General features: G+C 43.9%; 1 protein-coding gene across 3 annotated transcripts in view; it reads left to right on the top strand.

Annotated features, from left to right (window-relative positions):
• Positions 1-20,486, top strand: part of ST8SIA6 (ST8 alpha-N-acetyl-neuraminide alpha-2,8-sialyltransferase 6) — a 238,396-nt gene that overhangs the window by 144,029 nt on the left and 73,881 nt on the right. For all 3 annotated transcript variants that reach the window (XM_055331033.1, XM_055331032.1, XM_055331031.1), the window contains one exon: positions 18,685-18,774. In XM_055331033.1, the coding sequence (XP_055187008.1) occupies positions 18,722-18,774 (53 nt within the window). In that variant the 5' untranslated portion in view covers positions 18,685-18,721. The remainder of the gene's footprint in view (positions 1-18,684; positions 18,775-20,486) is intronic.

The following is a 20,486-nucleotide window of genomic DNA, read 5'->3' as shown; positions in this document are numbered from 1 at the left end:
CCCAGGTGACAGGTGAAGAGCTGGTCAGATGTCACCTTGTTGCTTTAAATAATTCCCTTCTCCAGATGCAGACAGATTATCTGCCAGGAACTAAGTGTCCTTTTCATGGAATTGGATTCCCACCCTGGTAATAGCTCAGGAATCACAGAGAAGAAGAGAGGTGATAGAAAATGAAAAATGGAACAAGTGCTATTTTAATATTTGGAGGGGGGATAAAGATGTGTTGGAAACTGTGAATTGTAGAGCTTGACTTACATTATGAGGAGCACCGAGAAGGGAAGATGGTAACAAAGGGAGGCCACATTGTTGATTAGGAACAAGACATATGCACTTAACCTCGTTTCTTGTTGGGGAGGGATGAAGGTGGCATGGGCACAGAAACCCAGGCTCCATAGGCAGAAGCCCTGACCTCACTCTGCCACTGTTACCTGAATGACTATGGTCATGTCACATGATCCTTCAGAACCTCTGATTCTTCCCTTTGGAAATCAGGTGCCCGTGTAGCTCAAGTCCAGGCTGGTATTTGAGGAAGCACAACTCAACGTGCAAAAAAAAAAAAAATTACTTTCTTATTTTCCTATCTCTTGAAATACATGAAAAGGGATTCAATACAGAATCTCCAACTCTCTCCTCAGCTTTTTCTCTCCTTCCCCCTCCAGAGACTCAAATTGGACAAGTGTGGGAAGAATTCTTGGTTACATCTAAACCACATGGATTTTTCCCCCTCTTCCCAGTGATTCTTCCCCCCACTTACTCACTGAGACCTCTCTTCTTTATTATTTTTGACTGACAGCTGATTTCTCCAAGTCTTTCCCTTCCTAAGCCTTTCAGGTTCTATCTTCCTCTATTAATTCTCTGTCAACTCTCTGAAGAGAATTATTCTGAAATATGAAGAGCCTGGCACCAGCCTGGTTGAGACAGTTCTCCTTAGGAGATAGATGAGGTGGGAACACTTGGAGGACAGGGACGGCCATTGTGGGCTTCCCTTGGCATCCTAGAGGTGGGAGAGAGAGTGTGACCAATTTCATTCTTTCAGAGAGTTTTCATTGTATGCAGGTGTGTGCTCAGTGCTGGAGAGAGAGCAGGGAGCATAGCATGACAGACCAAAGCTCTACTCTCTTGGAGTTTACTGTGATACGTAGCACGAAGGAAATAGTGCTGAGGATGGGTGAGGGTCTGCTTTAGACAGGATGTAGGAAAAGTCCCTTTGAGGGGCTGACATTTGAGTTAAGACCTGAATGATGAGAAAAAAATTTCAAGGCAGAGGGAGCAGTGGGTATACATACACCCTGGGCTTGGCATGTTTGAGAAGCAGAGAGAATGGGGGATCCCTGGGTGGCGCAGCAGTTTGGCACCTGCCTTTGGCCCGGGGCGCAATCCTGGAGTCCCAGGATCGAATCCCACGTCAGGCTCCGGTGCATGGAGGCTGCTTCTCCCTCTGCCTATGTCTCTGCCTCTCTCTCTCTCTCTCTCTCTCTGTGTGTGTGTGTGACTATCATAAATAAATAGAAAAAAAATTAAAAAAAATTAGAGAAGCAGAGAGAATGGAACATAGAGAGTGGGGATGGGGAGCTGAATGGGGAGCAGGGGCAGGGAGGGAGGAGAGGTCTGATGAGTCAGATAATGTAGGATGTAAGCCTTGGTGATGATTTTGAGTTTTGTTCTAATGATAGGTGAAATCATGGAGGGTATTTGTGTAAGAGAAAGACAAAATATGTGATTTAAGTTTTTAAAAGATTCTTCTGGTAGTGGCATAGAGAATGGATGGCAGTGGAGCAAAAATGGGAGCAGAAAGACCAGGTAGGAGGCCATGACTGCAGTCAGAGGAGAGATGAGATGCCTTGGGCTGGAGAAAACTAGAATAGAGATGAAGAAAAGTAGATGGATTTGAGGCTGACTTGCCAAAGGACTGGATGTAGGAGATAGGAGAAGGGGAGAAGTCAAGGATGATAAAAGTTTTGGTTTGAGTAGTTCATTGCCATCCACTGAGATGGTGAAGTCTGGAAGAGGGAGAGGAAGTCAAGGGTTATGTTTTGGATACGCTACATTTGACAAGACTATTAGACATCCAAGAGGAACTGTCAGCTAGGCACTTGGACCGTATAAATGAGTCTGGAGCTCAGGGGGAGGTCAGAGCTACACATAATAAATTTGTGTGTCACCGCCAGGGAGACAGGCAAAGCCGGGAAGTAGGGTGAGATCACTTAGCGTTAGAAATAGAGAAGATGATGCCAGACGATACAGGGGCAAGTTTTAGCGCATTCTAAGATCGAGAGGTTTGAAAGAGGAGTAGAAGCAAGCAGAGGGACCTAGGAGAGTCTGCCACCATGGCTCCAATAAGAGGAGAATTTTCAGGGAAGGGAGTGACCAACTGGATCAGATGTTGCTGAAAAGTTGAGTAACATAAGATGCAGCATCCACTGAATTTGGAGCATGTTGGGATGTTGAGGAGCTTTTGAGGCCAGCAGATTTGAGTGGCCTGATGCATGAAAAAATTGTTGAGGGGGAGGCAGTGATTTAGATAGTGCTTTAGAGATTGTTTTGAAGGGAGGCAGAGAAAGGAGGAGGATTGTGGAATCAGAGAAGAGCACCTTTGGATGCTTGCAAGAATGACCCAAAAAGAGAGGGACACTGCTTGTAGAGAAGAAAGAGGAGATGAGAGGGTCAGTGATGATCTTCAGAAGCTGGTGAGAGCTGGGGATCCAGAACACATTGGGGGTTGGGGGCTTTTGATGGGAGCAGAGACATTCTTCTGTTGTAAGTCACAGGAAGCAAAGAAGATGGTCTCCCTTAGGGACTGATTTGTGTCTTCACCAAAATTCGCACACTGAAGTCCTAACCCCCAGCGTACCTATATTTAGAGATAGAGTTTTTAGAGAGGCAGGTAAGGTTCAATGAGGTAGTAAGGGTGGTGTTCCAATCCAGTAGGATTGGTGTCCCTATAAAAAGAGGAAGGGACACCAGAGAACGAACTTTCCACGTTGCACGCACAGAGAGAAGGCTGAGGACACAGTGGGAAGGTGACCGTCTGCATGCCAGAAAGGGAGGTCTCATCAGAAACCAACCCTGATGGCACTTAGATCTTGGGCTTTTAGCTTCTGGAACTGTGAGAAAACAAATGCCTGTGGGTTAAACCCCCCAGTATGTGGTAATTTGTGATGGCAGCCTGAGCAGACTGGAGGCCCAGGAGCTGAGAGGTTTCAAATGTAGTGGAAGGCATATGAATGTGTGGGCTTCGGGCTTCTGTTTGTTCAGTAGACTCTGAGGTAAGGTCATCAGCGGAAGTAGGGGATGGGGGAGGTTGGAGCAGAGAAGAAAAGAAATGAAGTAATGATTCTGAGAGAGATTGAAATTTATTCGGGACACGGGAGGATTGCCAGGTGTCATTGAATGCCCATTTGAAGTTTGTAGAGCCAAATATAAAGTGCAGTCATTCAGCAGAATTGAGTGCTTTCCCTCCAGCAGGATTTGGCTGGTTGGGGGTAGGCACCCCCCGTGGCAGAGAGTTGGATATTTTCAGAGCTCTGAATTTTCCAGGTAGGGCAACGGGGAGACAGAGGCAAGGGAATTCAGAATGCTTTGGGGGGCATGCATTGGGAAGGGAAAGAAATGAAGGCAGGTGTGTGTGTATTGGAGGAAGTCGATACCATTAAAGAATTATTGCAGGGAAAGGACTAGCGTAAGTGAGCTGGACGCATAGAACATATAAATTAGCAGGGATAAATTATATTTGATATATGCGACTGGTGATAGAAGTACTCACTTTACAGGATTATTCCAAATATCAAGTGGAAATACTTGGTAAAATTTAAGTTGAGGCATAAGCCTAGTAAACTAAAGTAATGCAGTAGATATATCTTGATTTCCTTAGGGCATTCCACTGTAACTCACACTAGGAGCAAAATCATCAGATGTAAATGGTAGCACATAAAGTAGATTTATGAACAGCAGAGTAATTGCACAAAAATTACTGGTTCTGTTTAGAAAATTTTAGCTCTATGGCCAACCCCTTGGCAAAATGGTCAGTACTTCCATTTCGAACAACCCTGTGAGTGAGAAGTTTTGGAATGGGACATTGGACAAGTAAGGCTTCTGGTATTTTCCAGATGCCAGCAAAGACTAGATGGAAAAGATGTCAAAGCACCATGATGTTTATTTCCTGAATATCAAGCAAAAAGTTGCAGAAATTCTGAAAAAATTATATGCAGTCTGTACTTCTTGTGTTCTGAATTGCTCCCACAGAATCAGAATGTGATAAGACTTGTAAATCCCAAATTACATTCAATTGTGTCTAATAAAGAGATTTTAAAAGTTGAGAAAATATATGTTATTACTGAGAAGGAAATACAAGAGTTGAGAAGAAAAAAGATAATAAGCAGTTGAATTAGATGGAATCATTCATCGCCTAAGGAAAAGCCCACAGCTGTAATAAAAGTAATCATTCTGAATATTGTATTTCTGAATTTAAAAAAATGCATTCAATGAATAGGATAGAACAGATTCCATTTTTGATAGAACTGAAAAAAGAGGTGTGTTAGATAACAAAATGCTAGCACTGTGTGTGCCTTTATCTCAACTTCTCCTCTATTCTCTTAGTTAATGTCCACTTACATTGATTACAAGACCAGTTCCTGTAGTTCTTGGACACAAAGTACCGAAAAGGCCTGTGTATCAGGGACATGCAGTTTCAGCCGTGATGCAGCCGTGGACAGATACCCTGGGCTCACGTTAGGGGCTCATAGCAACCGGGTCTCCACTCAGGGTCATCCCTGTGCATGGCCTTGTCAGGCCTACTGCTTGACACTTGATGTAGGAATGGGCTCCCATGGTATGGCTTTGAGCCCCTCCTTGTCCAACATTCGTCCAACTTTTGGGGCTGTTTCAGAGTCTGAATCCATACTTTTGAGCCTTTGATTGGATTACTAATTTCTCTGAGCCCCACTCAAGAGGGGCTGGGGCTAGCTTGGCCAGGGTAGGTAGGGTTGGTGGGATGGCGTGGGTCTCTGGTGGGAGGCCAGAGCTTGGGGTAGGGTGAGGGCAGGTGTTGTCCAGGGCAACGGGAGCCAGATGTCATATTGATGTGAGGGTAGTCAGGTGATTGCTGGTCACGGCCCAGAGAGATCCCCAAGGTAAAAACGGGAGAGACAGATTTATCCAATGGGAGTAGAGGGAGAAGTTGAGAGCTGGGTGGAGATAGGCGGGGACTTCAGAGGCCAGAGGAGGAGGGGCTCAGAGTGATTGTAGTACTGAGCCTTGACCAGAGGGGGGCTCTCTTTACAAATGGGGCTGTTCAGGAGGGCAGAAAAACAGCCTTAAAAGGATTTTTTAAAACGCAAATATGTTCACTGTGAAGTGAAATACATTAAAAACTTATTAGAACACATTACTGTGTATGATCCCACTCATAGAGATGAGTTGTTTAGATGAGTAGGAAATGTGACTAGGAATTAGTTAAAGACCAAGAAGAGACATCCTCCAGAGGGAAGTCACTCCAAAGGAGAACCTGAGCCATCCAGGAAGTGATTCTGTCCCAAAACAGCACGTGGGTTTGCAAAGTTCTAGTGTGAGAGAGCAAAGTGAAAAGGAAACATCCAAACCGAAAACAAACAAACAAACAAAAATCAACCAGACACAGGAGCTCTGATTGAACTAGAGTCAGATTTTAAGTGAAATAATAGTAGGACATTTGATCAGACAGGAAATTGTGAATGGCAGATAGGAGATTAATAGACTTTATTGTAATTGGGAGTTGAGCTGTGTTGAGTAGGATTATTGCTCTGGATTTGCATGAAATGAGACGTGATTGTGCTGCTCAGAACCCAACACTACATTCTAATAATTGTGTTTCATCTTTTCAAGGATTATTATGTTGTGCTGTTTTCATCTGTAATTATATCGCTCCATTTTGAGATGGATAAGTCTCTTAGGATACTCTGCTAACACTTCCTAATTACGGTTTACCTAAGCTTAGTCAATTCGTTTAGCCAATTCTCTTATGCTTTCATTTAGTATTAATAAGAACATTTGGACAACATCATTTTAAATACAGTAAAATCTCATGTAAAAAAATAGGTAGTGGGTTCTTCTGGGTAATTAAATCTTAATAATTAGCTGGGGCTTAATCAGAATACCCTTTTGGTTTTAATGCTTCCTGGGTTTTTTTCTAGAATTTTCTCTGACTATTCAGTCTGAATGACTCCAGAATCTTTTTTTTCTTTCACTGACTGAGTTATATTCTTGCAGTACTACCTCAGGTTCAGTTAGTATTTATCCATTCGTCCACTTGTTCAGATTTATGAAAGGGGGCTGCTAAGAGATGAGAAAGACACAAGCATATCAAAGGCGGGTATAGAAATGTTTAACAGTGAAGCAAGGGCAAATTCTAGAAGTTGTTTTTTGACAAATTCTAGTTTATTGTTTTTGCATCACTGTTTTATAAAACATGGGTCATAGGAAAAAATCCTGATTGAGAGGGAGCTTCTGGTTATACGTCCTGTTAAGCTGAATGAAGTAGTCTCAGAATTTTGAAAATCATCGTTATTCTGTGACAGAGCCTTTTGCCTCATTGCACATTTATAAAATTGCCAAGTAAGATGAGATGTTCCACTGGCTACTTTTACTTTATTATGACATATCATTTTATTTCATACTTAAGGTGCCTCCAAATGTTTAGACATGATTTCTGAAAGATTTTTTGCACTGATTTTTATTCTGGTAACACTAACCTTAATTCCACAAGTAAACCCAAATCGCCTTTATGGGATATATCACCATTCACTGCTTATGAATGTTAAGCCAGTGAATCAGGATTTTGCTCACTGCTCAGATGTGTTCAGTGCCTAGCTTTTGGAATGTTTATGTTTTAGTAGCATATAATTTCCCTGGAGCTTCCACATTGATTATGCAGCTTCTCCACATTGGCACCTGGTCTTGGCAGCCGTTTGCATTGCTTTGACTTTTCCTTGCTCTGATGATCAGAAACTATTGTACCACCCTATTTAACTTTGTTCATTTTGTTTTTTTAAAGAGGATTGCATAAAATCATCTTCCTAGTGTTTGACCCTATTGCTTCCCTGAAAATGAGTATGAAATACGATTATATAAAAATGAGCTATGGACTTGTAAGTTTATAAGGTTATAAGACAGTTTTCACTCTTTGATGACTAAGGTTGTTTTAAAACTATAGTTATGGCTCAAATATTTACGTGGTTTTGAAATCTTAGTCTTATCTGGGGTGCCTGGGGGGCTGAGTTGGTTGAGCATCAGACTCTTGATTTTGGCTTGGGTCATGATCTCAGGTTCGTGGGATTGAGCTCCGTCTTGTGCTCTGTCCTGGGCTTGGAGTGTGCTTAAGATTCTCTCTCTCTCTCTCTGCCCCTCTCTTTAAACTTCCCCCATCTCTGCTTGCACTTGAGCACTCTCTTCCTCCCTCTCTCTTTCTCTCTCTCTCAAAAAAAAATCTTAAATGTTATCCACTGTCTATATGGCTACCTCAAACCACTATAGGCTCAGCATAGAAAATAGATAAAAGTTATTTTTTCATTTAAATTCTTATCTTAGAATTCACTTCTCTGAGTTTTATTGAGGAAAATTTTAGTTGACAGAGAAATTTCTTTATTTTGGGGGGGTTGGGATGAAGAGGTTTGATAGGGATTTGATAGGGTTTGATAGCTAATATGGATACTTAAACATGGATTTTAACTGACATTTTAGAGACATTTCCAACTCATGTCCATTGGCCTTTTCTGAGAAAAGGCCATATCCTTCAATTACCATCCAGTTTGCTGGAATAATCCCCACCAGAGGATGGTGTTTGATGGGCTGTTGGTGCTGAGTGGAGGCATTAGTGACAGCAGAGGTTAGTTGTGTGTTCTCTGTAGCAGAGCTCCTGGAAGGATGAGCTCTGCATCTTGACTCAGGAAAGCAATGATGTTAAATGTTCTCAGGACTATAAATCTTTTATATTATTTTTGTTGAGCTTTTCATCTGGAAATTTGAAAACAGCAACAAACTCTTGACAGGGTCACTTAGCTCATTTTACTGTGGAAATTTTTCTAATTTTTCACATTGTTTTTCCCATAAAGGCTTTTGGCTGTAAGGCAGTCCTGCATATCTTGCAAGTTTTCCTCTAAGCTATTATGAGAAACTGTCAGGGTAGGTGACCAATGATCAAGTTAACCAATGATCAAGTTCTTTGAAGACTTTGTTTCTCCAAGTGTGATGCTCAGTCCAATAGGATTGGCATCACCTAGAAGCTTGTTGGAGCTGCAGACCTACGAGGCCTGATCCCAGATCTCCTGACCCAGAATCAGCATCTTCATAAATCTCACAGGTGTTTCAGAGGCACACTGTAGTTTGAGAAGTGTTGCTTCAAGAGATACCCCTATAGTGACAGCTTCCTTGAGGACTCCTCCTGAGTCCTGCTTAAGTGAGCTCTCTTTTTCAGCCAGTGTGCTGAGCGCATTCATGCATTATCTCCTACAGACTGCATCAAATCCATGCATTATCTCCTGCAGACTGCATCAGGTCTGTCAAAGAGGTAGCATTATCCCCATTTTGCACCCAAAGCTGAAAGCACGGAGGAGTTAAATAACTTTCTTGGAGCTAAGAATCTAGTGTGCAGGAGATCTGAAATATGGTTGGTTTGCCACTACTGCGTATCTCCTTGATCGGGGTAATCTGTTTATTCAATTTGGAAAAAGTCTTTGGCCCTCTCATTCAGAGTTCTGGAAGATAATTTTATGAAAAAAAAAGAGACTTTTATTAAAAAGGTAAAAGTATGCCTCTCATACAGATAGAAAAATGAACACTTTTGAAATTTGTTTAACTCATCCATAAAGAAACCGGTAAGCTGTTAACATCCAGTTCAAAGTAACAAACACATTTATAGATCAGGAATATTGAGATGAATGTGCAAATCGAGGCAAACCTAATTTTCCCACCGTGGGGAAGAGTTGTCTCTGCACTGGACATAATTCATTTGTACGCCTATCGACAAGAATTATTTTGCATTGCTGTCAGCTAGCTACGATTTATAGAATCACAAAATAGCTCTGTTAAAGAAAAAATTATTCATGTTCCTTGTTAAAATGGGAAGGCAGACTTTATTCAGTTCAGTTATGGGGACCACTGCAGTGGGGTGTTTAAGTAGGTGAGAGATATTGGGCTCTACTCTGAGGACAACAACAAAGAAATGGGGGAGTTTATTGCCAAGGAGCACCTGGGGACAGGGGTTAGTGGATGGAACTAGGAACTAGTAGATGTCTCCTGGTTACTAGGAGGAGGCATCAGGGTAAGGGGCATCCTGGCAGGATTCTCACTGGAGGCAGGCCAGGGTGGTCAGATACCACCTGGGGGATGGTGAGGGATGAGGAATTTGGTCAGATACTCAGGATGACCGCATGTGGAAGATGAGGGTTTCTGGCTAACCTGACCAGAGCAGAATTCTTTGCTAAAATGGAACTGTTAAGGAGATGCCCAAGGATGGGGTCTAGTTGAAAAAGTTCAGAGGGGCATGACTAGAGTTTGGTCAAGGAGAGGGTCTTCATCAGCCCCCATAGATTCAGAATCAGGTCACCTCCAGGTGGGTATTGCCATAGATGGTGAATAGCTCTCCACTGAAGGACAGATTGTTCCCCCTATTAGTGGAGGTAGATAGCATAGTGGTTAAGAACCCAGAACCATAGCGAACCCACTCCAGTTCTAACTAGCAGAGTTGATTTTAGGTGTATCTTGAATCTTACCAGGCTCTGTTTTCCTCATCTGTTAAATGGACACAGGGCCTACCCTGTCTATTCATTGCAAGGAATAAATGAGATGATACATGTATTATGTGTTAAAAACAGCGCCTGGCACCTAATGACCATGCAGTAGATTCTGCTCCTAGGATCTTTACGCTTAGCCAGGAGGGCAGATCAGAATGTCTGCATCAAGGAATACGGATATTAGCATTACAAGTATACTCAGGCTATCCAATAATTTCAAATTCAAAACACATTCAAGAAAAGTCAAAAGAATTTTGGCTGTATCGAGCAAGAAAATATTGTTGGAGACGGGTTTAAAAATGCTTAGAAACACTGCACCATGGATGAATTCCACCCCGACCCTACACATTTGAGTTTATCTCAAGTCCCAAGGGTCTCACACGAGGACAGTGAAATGAGACACAGATACTCCAGTGCCAGTCACTTCTCTTCCATTTGTTCCCAATGTGCTTCTCTTTTATCTCATCTCAATTTTGTCACTACTATTGCTCATCTGGATTTGAAGTTTTAATTAATCTTCATATCTCAGACTTGTCCTTTTGGTAAATTACTTCAACCTTTGAAGAACTCAGTGCTTCCTTTCTGTCCCAAAGGACTCATATCTAAGCCTGGTCCACCTGTTCCCCTTGGGGCAAGCTGTGGAGTGGGCGGGCTGAAATGTAGCAGAAGTGGGAATCTATTAGGTTCATTACTGTGGGTCTTTCCATCAACATTATAGCGATGGGTAGGGATACTGTTAATGGTCTAGGGGAAATTTTGTGCTTCAGTGAATAAGTTTGCCTTGTTCAGATCATACACCTCTGAATTATCTGATTCTGATCCTCTGGGAGCAGTTTTACAACTCTGTAAGTTGTAGTTAACTCAGCAATGCAAAAATCATTCTTGTCTATAAATATGCAAATTACGTCCTACCTGGTAGAGGTCCAATTGACTTTCCCGCCCCTCTCTACCTGTTTCGCCCCTATTTGCACATTCATCTCAATATTCCTGATCCATAAATGTGCCTGTACTGTGGCTTCTCCTTTGAACTGATTTTCTCATTATGAATAGACTTAAAATCTTTAACACGTGTTCATTTGATATCTGTATGAGATTTATGACTTTACATTTTTGAAAACTGTCTTTCAACAGGGGTAGCAGGCCAGAATACATTACGGTTTCTGATTTAGGAGTGTAGAGAGCTACCTAATTAATCTTTGTCAAGGGTAACATAAGACAGGCAAGTGTTAAGGTGAAAAGTAGAGATTGTTAGCAGAAATTTCTGCAATTTCATTCGGCTGCACTGTTCGTGTATAAGAGTGAAGTTCTGTGGTGGTCGTTCTAAAAGCACTTTCTGGTATTTTGAATTAAATGACATCCACCAAAATACAGATTCATGGTTCATGCATATGGTTATAGAAAATAAGCAGCATTCATTCTGGAAAGTCAGCATGGTTAGTGTGTCCTTACCTCCTTGCCAGACTCTCTGCTCTAAGGTCTCAGGGACACTGTCTCAGTCACTGTCCTATCTCCAGTAGCCACCATCCTCAGTGGCACATGCTTTGGGCTCCATTGATTGATGACGAATAACTAAACAAACAGGCAGGCCAGGGTCTGCCCTTCATCTCTGTAGGCACCAAGGCATGGTTTTATCATTGCCTGGGCATGTTTGATATCTCAAGGGCAGACCAGAGTTAAGTAAACTCAGAGAATAATCAAACTCTCCAGTGAGCTGGGTACTTGCCTTTGTTCCTCAGGGAAACTGTATGGTGAGGGAGAGAGGGCACATTATAATTAAAATTTTGCTTGCTGACTTCAGAGTCAGAGCACAGGTGGTCACTATCATCTCTTACACCTCTCTTCAGGGGGGTTTCTGCTGGTGGTTGGGAGGGCCTCTTGGCTCATCGGCTCCTCTTCCCAGGAGTGGGGAAAGAGCAAAAGGAGTAATTGGAAGAATTCTTATTCTTTGGGCTTTCCATTATTAGGCTGCACTCTCCATCTGTTAAAACACTGTTTCTTCAGAGAGAGTAAAAAAAAAAAATTTTTTTTTCAGGGCAGCCCGGGTGGCTCAGTGGTTCAGCACTGCCTTCAGCCCAGGGCGTAATCCTGGAGACCCAGGATGGAGTCCCATGTCGGGCTGCCTGCGTGGAGACTGCTTCTCCCTCTGCCTGTGTCTCTGCCTCTCTCTCTCTCTCTCTCTCATAAATAAATAAAATCTTTAAAAAAATTTTTTTTCAGAGAGAGTAAAATTGATAAGGCTTTAAAAGCTGCTCATTTAGATTCACACTCTAGTTTTGTCCCCTTATGGTCACTGTAAATAGAATTTGGATGTTCTTGAAAGTCCTTAGCTACAGGCAGATTATTCTTTGGGATGTTTTACTTCTCCAGGGGACCACTTGCATGATGGCATTCATTACAAATCATGCTCAGAAGGTGATGTAAACTCTACATTTAAAGGTCCTTGTGGATGCCCACTAAGTACTGGTGACATTATCTCATAGGGATTGAATCACTTGGCATATTTTTTAAGAGATGATATTCTTTGCATCATCAGAGGCTTAATTTTTATCCTTTTGCAGGAGCTGTGTAATCCTTATGCTTTTTGCTTTTCTGTGAAATTTTGCCGGGTAGTTTTGTAAAGTGATCACTTTCAACTCCAGACTGACTTAAAAAGACAGCATTTTAAAAGCATACCAGCCACACAGATAATGATAGCAGAAGTGCTTGTTTTTGCGTATGTTTTCCCCAAAATCTTATTATAAAGATGTTTTCCCCCCTCACACAGCCAAGTGATGAAAATGTGCCTGAAGGGTTGCTTGCCAGAACCAAACAAATAAATTCTATAATTAAATAATAAAAGCAGTCAGAATCCATAATACAAGATTTGGGAGGAATGGAGAAAGAGGAATTTGTACCACTTAGCAGTTAGCAAACTGTCAGCAAAAGATGAGACTGGAGTTTAGGAGCTGGGTCCTAGGTGGCTCTGTATGTCCAGCCAGGGAGTGGAGAGCATGTCCCGAGGGTGACAGGGGTCACGGAAGGACTTTGCACAGGGAAATGGCGTCATCAAATGTGCACATGCACCAACCCCCTCAGGGGCAGTGAGGATGGAGCAGAAGGGACTGAGGTTGATTGAGATGTTTGGAGAAAACAGGCAGGCTGAGAAGATAAGAGATCTGGAGTGAGTCCCAGGGAATGCTGTCCCTGAACACCAGCCAGTTACATAAAAGTAAAGGGCAGAATGAGAAGAACCCTGGGGAGCAGGGGTAGAAGGACGAGGAGAGAGGACGGTGATGGGGACCAGGCGCAGAGTCGGGGCTCTGCAGTTCAGCTACTGGGAGGTCGAGGAAGAGGACTAAAATACCCCCTGGCTTAGGTGATGCTTCCCAAGGACAGTTTAGTGGATTTGTAGGAAAAGTGACAGCAGCCCCATGCAACTTGAAGGAGAGACAGGCAATAGGTCAAGGAGAAGAGCAGAATGATTTTTGTTTGGTTTTGACCTTAGGGTGGGCAGTGGGCAGGAAAGAGTGAAGATTCAGTAGGGAGCAGAAGGAAGGGATGGGCCCAAATCTCTGAGGAGACAGGGAGGGATGGGATGTGGCAGGTGGATTATCCTTCTGTTGAGCAGAGACTTTTTTTTTTTTCTCTGAGATGGAAGGTAAGGATGATAGATCCCTAACGATCGGTTCACTCCTGGTGGCGGTGTTTTTCTCTGAGCTAGGACACACGACTAGGTGAGAAGTTTGGAGGGCAGTTGCTGGTAAATGGGTAGGTAGCCACTGAGGAAAATGGGAGGGGGAGGCTCGCTGGTGACATGTAATGGAATCATCAAGGTGGACCAAAGACCTCCCAGATTGGACACCATGAATTTATCAAGGCACCAACCACCTACCTGTGTGATCCCTCAGGGCTCAGGTATAGCATTGTGTCATGCCAGGGGCTGTCACTGCAGCTTTGCAAGGTCGAAGTGACAGAGTGCAAACTTAGCCAGGAATTGAGAGCGCTGTGAACATGCCACGAATGTCACAAACGAGCAGGTGGGCAATCTTGCTCATCGACCCATGAGCAGAGGCTGTGATCTTATCATGCAGGGATTAAAGAGGCATTGGCGAGGTAGTTAGAGCCCCCTCTGCTCCCTGGTCTGGGAGGTTTCACGTGCTAACTTGGTCCAAGGTCTAGTGCATCTCCAGGAAGGCGGCCTCTGTCTCTTCTGTGACTCATCCTGGGGGCACTCTCAACTGGGGAGCTTGGTGGACCATATGTTGTGTGATCTTTTTCTTTGCCTGATTTTGGTAAGAAGTATGTATGTATGTATGTATGTGTGTGTGTATTTATTTATTTAAAGATTTTTTTATTCATGAGAGAGAGAGGCAGAGACATAGACAGAGGGAGAAGCAGGCTCCCCCATGAAGCCCAATGTGGGACTCTGGGATCACACCCTGAGCCAAAGGCAGATGTTCAAATGCTGAGCTACCCAGGCATCCCAGTAAGAAGTATTTTAGAAGGGCCTTCCCCAGAAAATGGAAATTGAATTAAAAAAATAGTCTCAGAGTTGACTGAAACAGAAATGAGAATTTTGAACTTGGGAAGGTCTGGTCCCACAGTGTTTGGTGAGTAGAGCTTATCTGGGAGCCCTCCTGATTTCCTAGAGCCAGCTGCTCAGACCACCAACTTGAGTTGGTTTTAGAGGGGGGTCCCCCTCACCTGATATCTTGGACTTCTGCCTGACAGGGAGCTCCCGGCAGCAGGCTGTGATGTAATAATATAAGACCCATTTCAAGTTCACCCCTGTATTACAATTCCAAGTTCTCCCTGACACCCAATCCTTTCAATTTTTTTTAAATTTTTATTTATGATAGTCACACACACACAGAGAGAGAGAGAGAGAGAGAGAGAGAGAGAGAGAGGCAGAGACATAGGCAGAGGGAGAAGCAGTCTCCATGCACCGGGAGCCCAACGTGGGATTCAATTCCGGGTCTCCAGGATCGCGCCCTGGGCCAAAGGTAGGCGCTAAACCACTGCGCCACCCAGGGATCCCTACCCGATTCTTTCAGATGGGCCTTTCTAACCTGATCCCTGAGAATCTTTTCTGGGTTACTCATCAGCCCACAACTGCCTTGTGGCAATCTCTTGTTCCACCAGGTTACCTCTGACTCTGAGTCTTTAGAATTCCTTCTTGCACCTTGATCACTTCTGACTTTCTCTCTTTTAACCTGTCTGAGAGATGTCCCCAAATCAGAGGTTAGGGAGGACTCCAATGTCTTCATTGGCGATGGACGCCAGCTTCTCTGAGAGGATCTGTCCACAGGTCATGTCTTCTCTCAAATCAGAGCTGACAGGGTTTCTTCTTTCCCTTGTCCAAGAGCAAGTAATTCCTTCGTGGTCCTCGGAAAGAGCTCAGATGCAAGCAACATCTAATTCTCACTCACACAGCACAGAGGTCTGGCAAGCTAACCAGGCCATCCTGCCTTCTCCCCAAGGGCCTTAGCCTCTCCATGTTTCCTGGGACTCCTGTTGTCTTTTAGGGTCTCAGGTATTCAGGCATTTTAAAACATGGCAGTTACATTATTCATATGTATTTCTGCCTCTGTGAATGACAGACATAGTTGCTAACAGCATGAATGGAGAGACTTCTCTAGAGGGCAGTGAAAGGGTCTGTATTGATCAGATGCCTAACATAGGCAAATGTCTGAAGTTTATGGATCCTGCATGTGAGTATCTTAGTATTTTCCTAGGCAGGTTTTAAGGACATTAGATGAAAGGAATAAAACTCTGAAGACTGAATGAAAGCAGGCAGGAGAGAAACAGGAAGCAAAGAGAAAAGGGGCTTCCCTTACCCTTTCACAGTGACACAACTTCTGGGGGGGGACAAGTTTCTGCCCCCCCACGTTAATAACCATGAATCGTTTGAGGAAGGAATACTATGATGTGTTATGAGAGTAAAAACCTGACTTGGATTTAGTGGCTTCTGAATGTCAGGCATTTATGTGCACATCCTGCATATCCCCTTGTCTTACTTAGTCTGTTCTGGCTGCTGTAACAGGAAACAACTGTCAGTGCATTTCCCTGCTCTGGCAGCTGGAAGTCCAAGATCATGGCACCTTCAGATCTGGTGAGGACCCACTTGATCAGAGGTGGCCTTCTCTCGCTGTGACCTCACAAGACAGAAGGGGATGGAGACTCTCAGGCTGATTTTATAAGGGCACTAATTGCATTCACAAATGCCCCCCCCCCATCATGTCTTCAGAACCTCCCAAGGGTCCCACTTCTTTTTTTTTTTTTAAGATTTTATTTATTTATTTGACAGTGAGAGAGAACACAAGCAAGAGGTGTGGCAGGCAGAGGGAGAGGGAGAAGCAGGCCAGGGAGCCTGATGCAGGGCTCCATCCCAGGACCCTGAGATCATGACCTGAGCCAAAGGCAGAGCCCAAATGACTGAGCCATCCAGGTGCTCCGGGGTCCCACCTCATAATACCATCACCTTGGAGGTCGGAATTTCAACATACGAATTCTGGGAGGCATAGACATTCAACCTATAACATCCCTATAGCTACTGTATTGAATAAAGATTCTTTATAAAGAGGAAACCCTAAAGGCTGGCCCTACTGGTACCTCAGACCCTGTTTCTCCCCATGACTTCATGCTCTCATCTTCACTTTACACCACATGCACTCTCATTTGCTTTCCATGGATCTTATGTTGATTTTCGTTGGGCAAAACTGTTCTTTTTATTAACAAAAGATACTCTCCAATTTAAGGAAAGTTGTAGGACACTAAATCCTATTGGTGCCTGCTTGTCACAGTTGCACAATTCAGAATTGCAAAGCCATCATAATTCAAAGCACTGTTGGCTTGGTAATTCACTTCATTAACGGTGCTGCCTGAATAAAATACACAGCAGATTAGAAATAAACAAATCCTTGGAAGGTACGATAATGTATTCAGAAAGCACAGAAGGTCAGGCCTGAAGACAGAGGAAGGAGAAGGAGGAAGGACATGGTGGGGAGGGGGGAGAAAAATCCCATCAGGATAAAGAGGGATTTTGTGAGCCTGTATGTTCTCTGTGGACAGTGTTTTTAGAAGGCGTTTCTGAGAACTCTCGGAGAATTAATTACGAAGCTGCCTTTGTCTATCTCTGCCTCCTACCTCTTGCTCCCTCACTTCCTGTATCCAATATCTTAAGAAATCCTGTGAGTCTCACCTCCAGAACAGATCTCAAGACTGTCAGCTTCTGATCCCTGCTTTGCTGTGGGGTCGGGCCTGTGCCAAGTGCTGGCTGGGCTCCACAGGCAGGTACGGGTTAGGGCTTTCCAGCACTTTCTTTCCCCTGCCACTCCCGTTTTGGAAGCAGGTTGTTGGAATGAAGGTGCCATGAGACCGAAGACCTGCTGGGTCCTTAAATTGCAGGGAGCACAGCTGCCCAGGAAAGCCACCCAGCTGTGCGGTGGGCACTTTGGAGTAGAGCAGGGAAGGACCTGCACCTGCCGGTTGGGGGTTGTCACATCGTGTTCCGTTGTATCCTTACTAGGAAAACAGACTGCCTTCCTCCCTCTCCTAACCTGCCCACCTTTTTGGCAGCCCTGCCTCCCCTCATCTCATTTCTCAGCAAAGCGAGCTCTTCAAATGTACGTACGGGCCACAGGACTCCCCTGCTTCCCCTTGTTGTTAGGGTAGACTGTCACCCCGAGCAGGCCTGTGTGCTCTGGCCCCTCCTTGCTACTCCACACATCTTTTCCCCTTTCTGCCATGAGCCCCACCTGCCTTCTTTCAGTTCCTCAGACACTGTGGGCTGCCCTGCCTCCCATTCTGGAGCCTTGGCACATGCTTTTTCCTCTGCCTGGAACGTTCCCCCCACATCCCAAAGTTCACCTACCTCACTTACCTTATCCTTGCAGTCTCTGACCTGAACAACACTGTCTCCGTCTCCCCCCCAGGAGGCAGAGGTCTCCCCAGTACACACCACCGTGGTACCATGGTACCCCCTGCTGTTTTAATGATCCCAATCACGGTTCATAGTTCTGCATTCATTGATATGGTTCTTTGATGAATATGTTGCTCCCTGACCAGACTGCGTGCTCCACCGGGGAGGGACCATGTCTCTTTATCTACTGAAGCATCCTGTGCTGGCCCCCAGCCTACATGAGATTCTCAGTAAATACCTTCAGGATGATTAAATAAATGCATTTAAGGCCAAGTCAGAATTGTATGCATGTTTTTGAAGTCTAAGGAAAGTGAGAGCGGATTTTTTTTTTTTTTGAGGATTTATGGTGTCCACCATGGTACCAAGTGCTTTACATTGTTTTCTATGTTGTGTATCTATCAGGACAGTAACTGTAGGAGGTCAGACTAGAAATGTGGAAGCTGATGTCTGGAATGATGAAAAAGCACACGTGTGTCTTCGAGGCTCGTGAGGCCACCCGACTCCGTGATCCATTTCCTTAACATTCTTCTTGATTCTGTTTCTTTCCAACTCCAATTTTCTAAGTTCATGAAAAAACAGCAACAAGCTCTTATAGCTATTACCATAATCAAGGGCCAGATTTACTTTGCTTTCTTTTTGGAGAGACTATTGATCTCTTGTGTTTGCATGCTTGCTGCCAGAGACAACGTCTTTTAAAAATGAAGTGTTTATGGATGGCAGTGATGAAAACTGTTCAGTGATGTGTGTGTTGTAAATACTAACCGCAAAATATGAAAACCTGAAAATATGAAGTCTTCCATAGAGTTCTTTTCTATTTGACTCTACAGTGTCAACTTTTTTTTTTTTAATTTAGACCTGTCAGAGGTGAAAAGATCAATTTCCTTTTTCATGGAGGCATTCAGTAATGGAATGAAAATCAGACTTCATTGGGGCACACTTTATCAATTAAATTTGAATGTTAACATCATCTTATACCTCTCATTTTAAATCACTCTTTTAAAAATCTCTTTCGTAAAACAGCATATATCCGAATGAGAAATCGCTCCAGCTGACAGAAATGTGCAAAAGTCTGCGAGATGGCTTTCAGAGATTATATAGCAAAGCAAAAAGGTAAGTTCTACTTTTTGCATTTGATTTTTTAGATGATTTTATTTATTTATTCATGAGAGACACAGAGAGAGAAGCAGAGACATAGGCAGAGGGAGAAGCAGGCTCCCTGTGGGGAGCCTAATGTGGGACTCGATCCCAGGACCCCGGCATCACACCCTGATCCAAAGGCAGATGCTCAACCACTGAGCTATCCAGGTGTCCCTTAATTTAATTTTAAAGTAAGTGTTTTGTGGTCAAAGTATTTTACAGCTGCTTTGAAACCATTTGGAAAATAAGACTGTGTTCATTCTCAGGCTTCACTTTGAGCTGTGAGAAGCTCTCTCTGGTAAGGAGGGTGGATGAGGGGTAGACAGTGCAGACCAGGGTCAGACAGACCCTGATAGGAGGGGACTCAATTTATCTGTCCTTGGATCCACATGTTCTGAAGACTCCATTTGGTTTTACTGGCTAGACTTTTATAGGCCTTCAGTCTTTTTGAAAAAACCTGGAAGCATTATGGACACTATCCTAGAAAAAATGTACACTTGTACTGAATCCCTTATAATTCCAGGAGGTTAGAAGATTTATCCTTAGTCCTAGCTGTGGTTCACCTTCCACTTCCCCCCTCACCCCCCACACCCACATGCTTCCAATCCGTATTTAAAGAGTTTCATATACCATTTTCTTCATACTGGGAAGGGAGACCTGAAAGCTCCAAGCTTCAAATATACAAGAGCCCCTGGTGGCCTAAGAGTCTGATGGGAGTGGTACTGCCTTGATTGCACCTGGAGGAGCAGAGTCTGACAGTTCTGGATGAAGGATGTGCATGTAGGGGGTGGGTGCTGTGGTACACCTGTAATCTTCCTCAGAGAACTAAGCTGAGTTGCTTTTAGTATTAATTATACTCAGGTGAACCTAGGATCTGCGAAGCAGGTCTCCCTGGAGAATGGCACATAGATTATCCAACTTTCTGGGCATAAAAGGTAACTGTTTTCTAGTAGAAATGTTCCTGCTGTGTAAGGAACCCTGCGGATCTCACTTGGAGACCTCAGCTACTATTCTAGGCTAGAGGCGCATGTCCAGTGCAGGAAGACAGGACCAGGGTGACCACCCCTGATGTCCTAGGCATCTCTGCTTTATCTGAGCCTCTTGACTGCCTGGGTCCTCGAAATTATTAGAGAAGCCTGATACTGGTTAAGATATCTGATTTGGGGATCCCTGGGTGGCACAGCAGTTTGGCGCCTGCCTTTGGCCCAGGGTGCGATCCTGGAGACCCGGGATCGAATCCCACATCGGGCTCCCGGTGCATGGAGCCTGCTTCTCCCTCTGCCTGTGTCTGTGCCTCTCTCTCTCTCTCTCTCTGTGACTATCATAAAAAATAAAAATAAAATTTAAAAAAAAAGATTTAAAAAAAAAAGATATCTGATTTGAGTTAATCTGGTTTGACAATCCAATCCTGTAGGGTCCAACCGATGGACCCTGTACTTCCTGGAGAAATCCACTGGGCCTTGTACCTTCCAACTGCCACACCTTTTTTTTTTTTTTTTTCCCTTTGCTACAGTTTAGTCTGTGCCTTTCTTTGCCCTGGAATGTTGACCCATGAGGACTTCATCAGTATACTCCTTGCTCCTTTTGTCATCTGGTTTTCATTGGCTTTGACCCAGAGGGAACACCAGAAGGAGAAAAGAAAGAAGAGGGAGGAAAAAGGATCTTTCTTTGTGTTGTTGCTGTAG

This window comes from Nyctereutes procyonoides, unplaced genomic scaffold, assembly GCF_905146905.1.
Source record: "Nyctereutes procyonoides isolate TBG_1078 unplaced genomic scaffold, NYPRO_anot_genome, whole genome shotgun sequence".
Taxonomy (NCBI): Eukaryota; Metazoa; Chordata; class Mammalia; order Carnivora; family Canidae; genus Nyctereutes; species Nyctereutes procyonoides.
The sequence above is the reverse complement of the archived record's forward strand: the minus strand, read 5'-3'. Positions and strand labels throughout refer to the sequence as shown.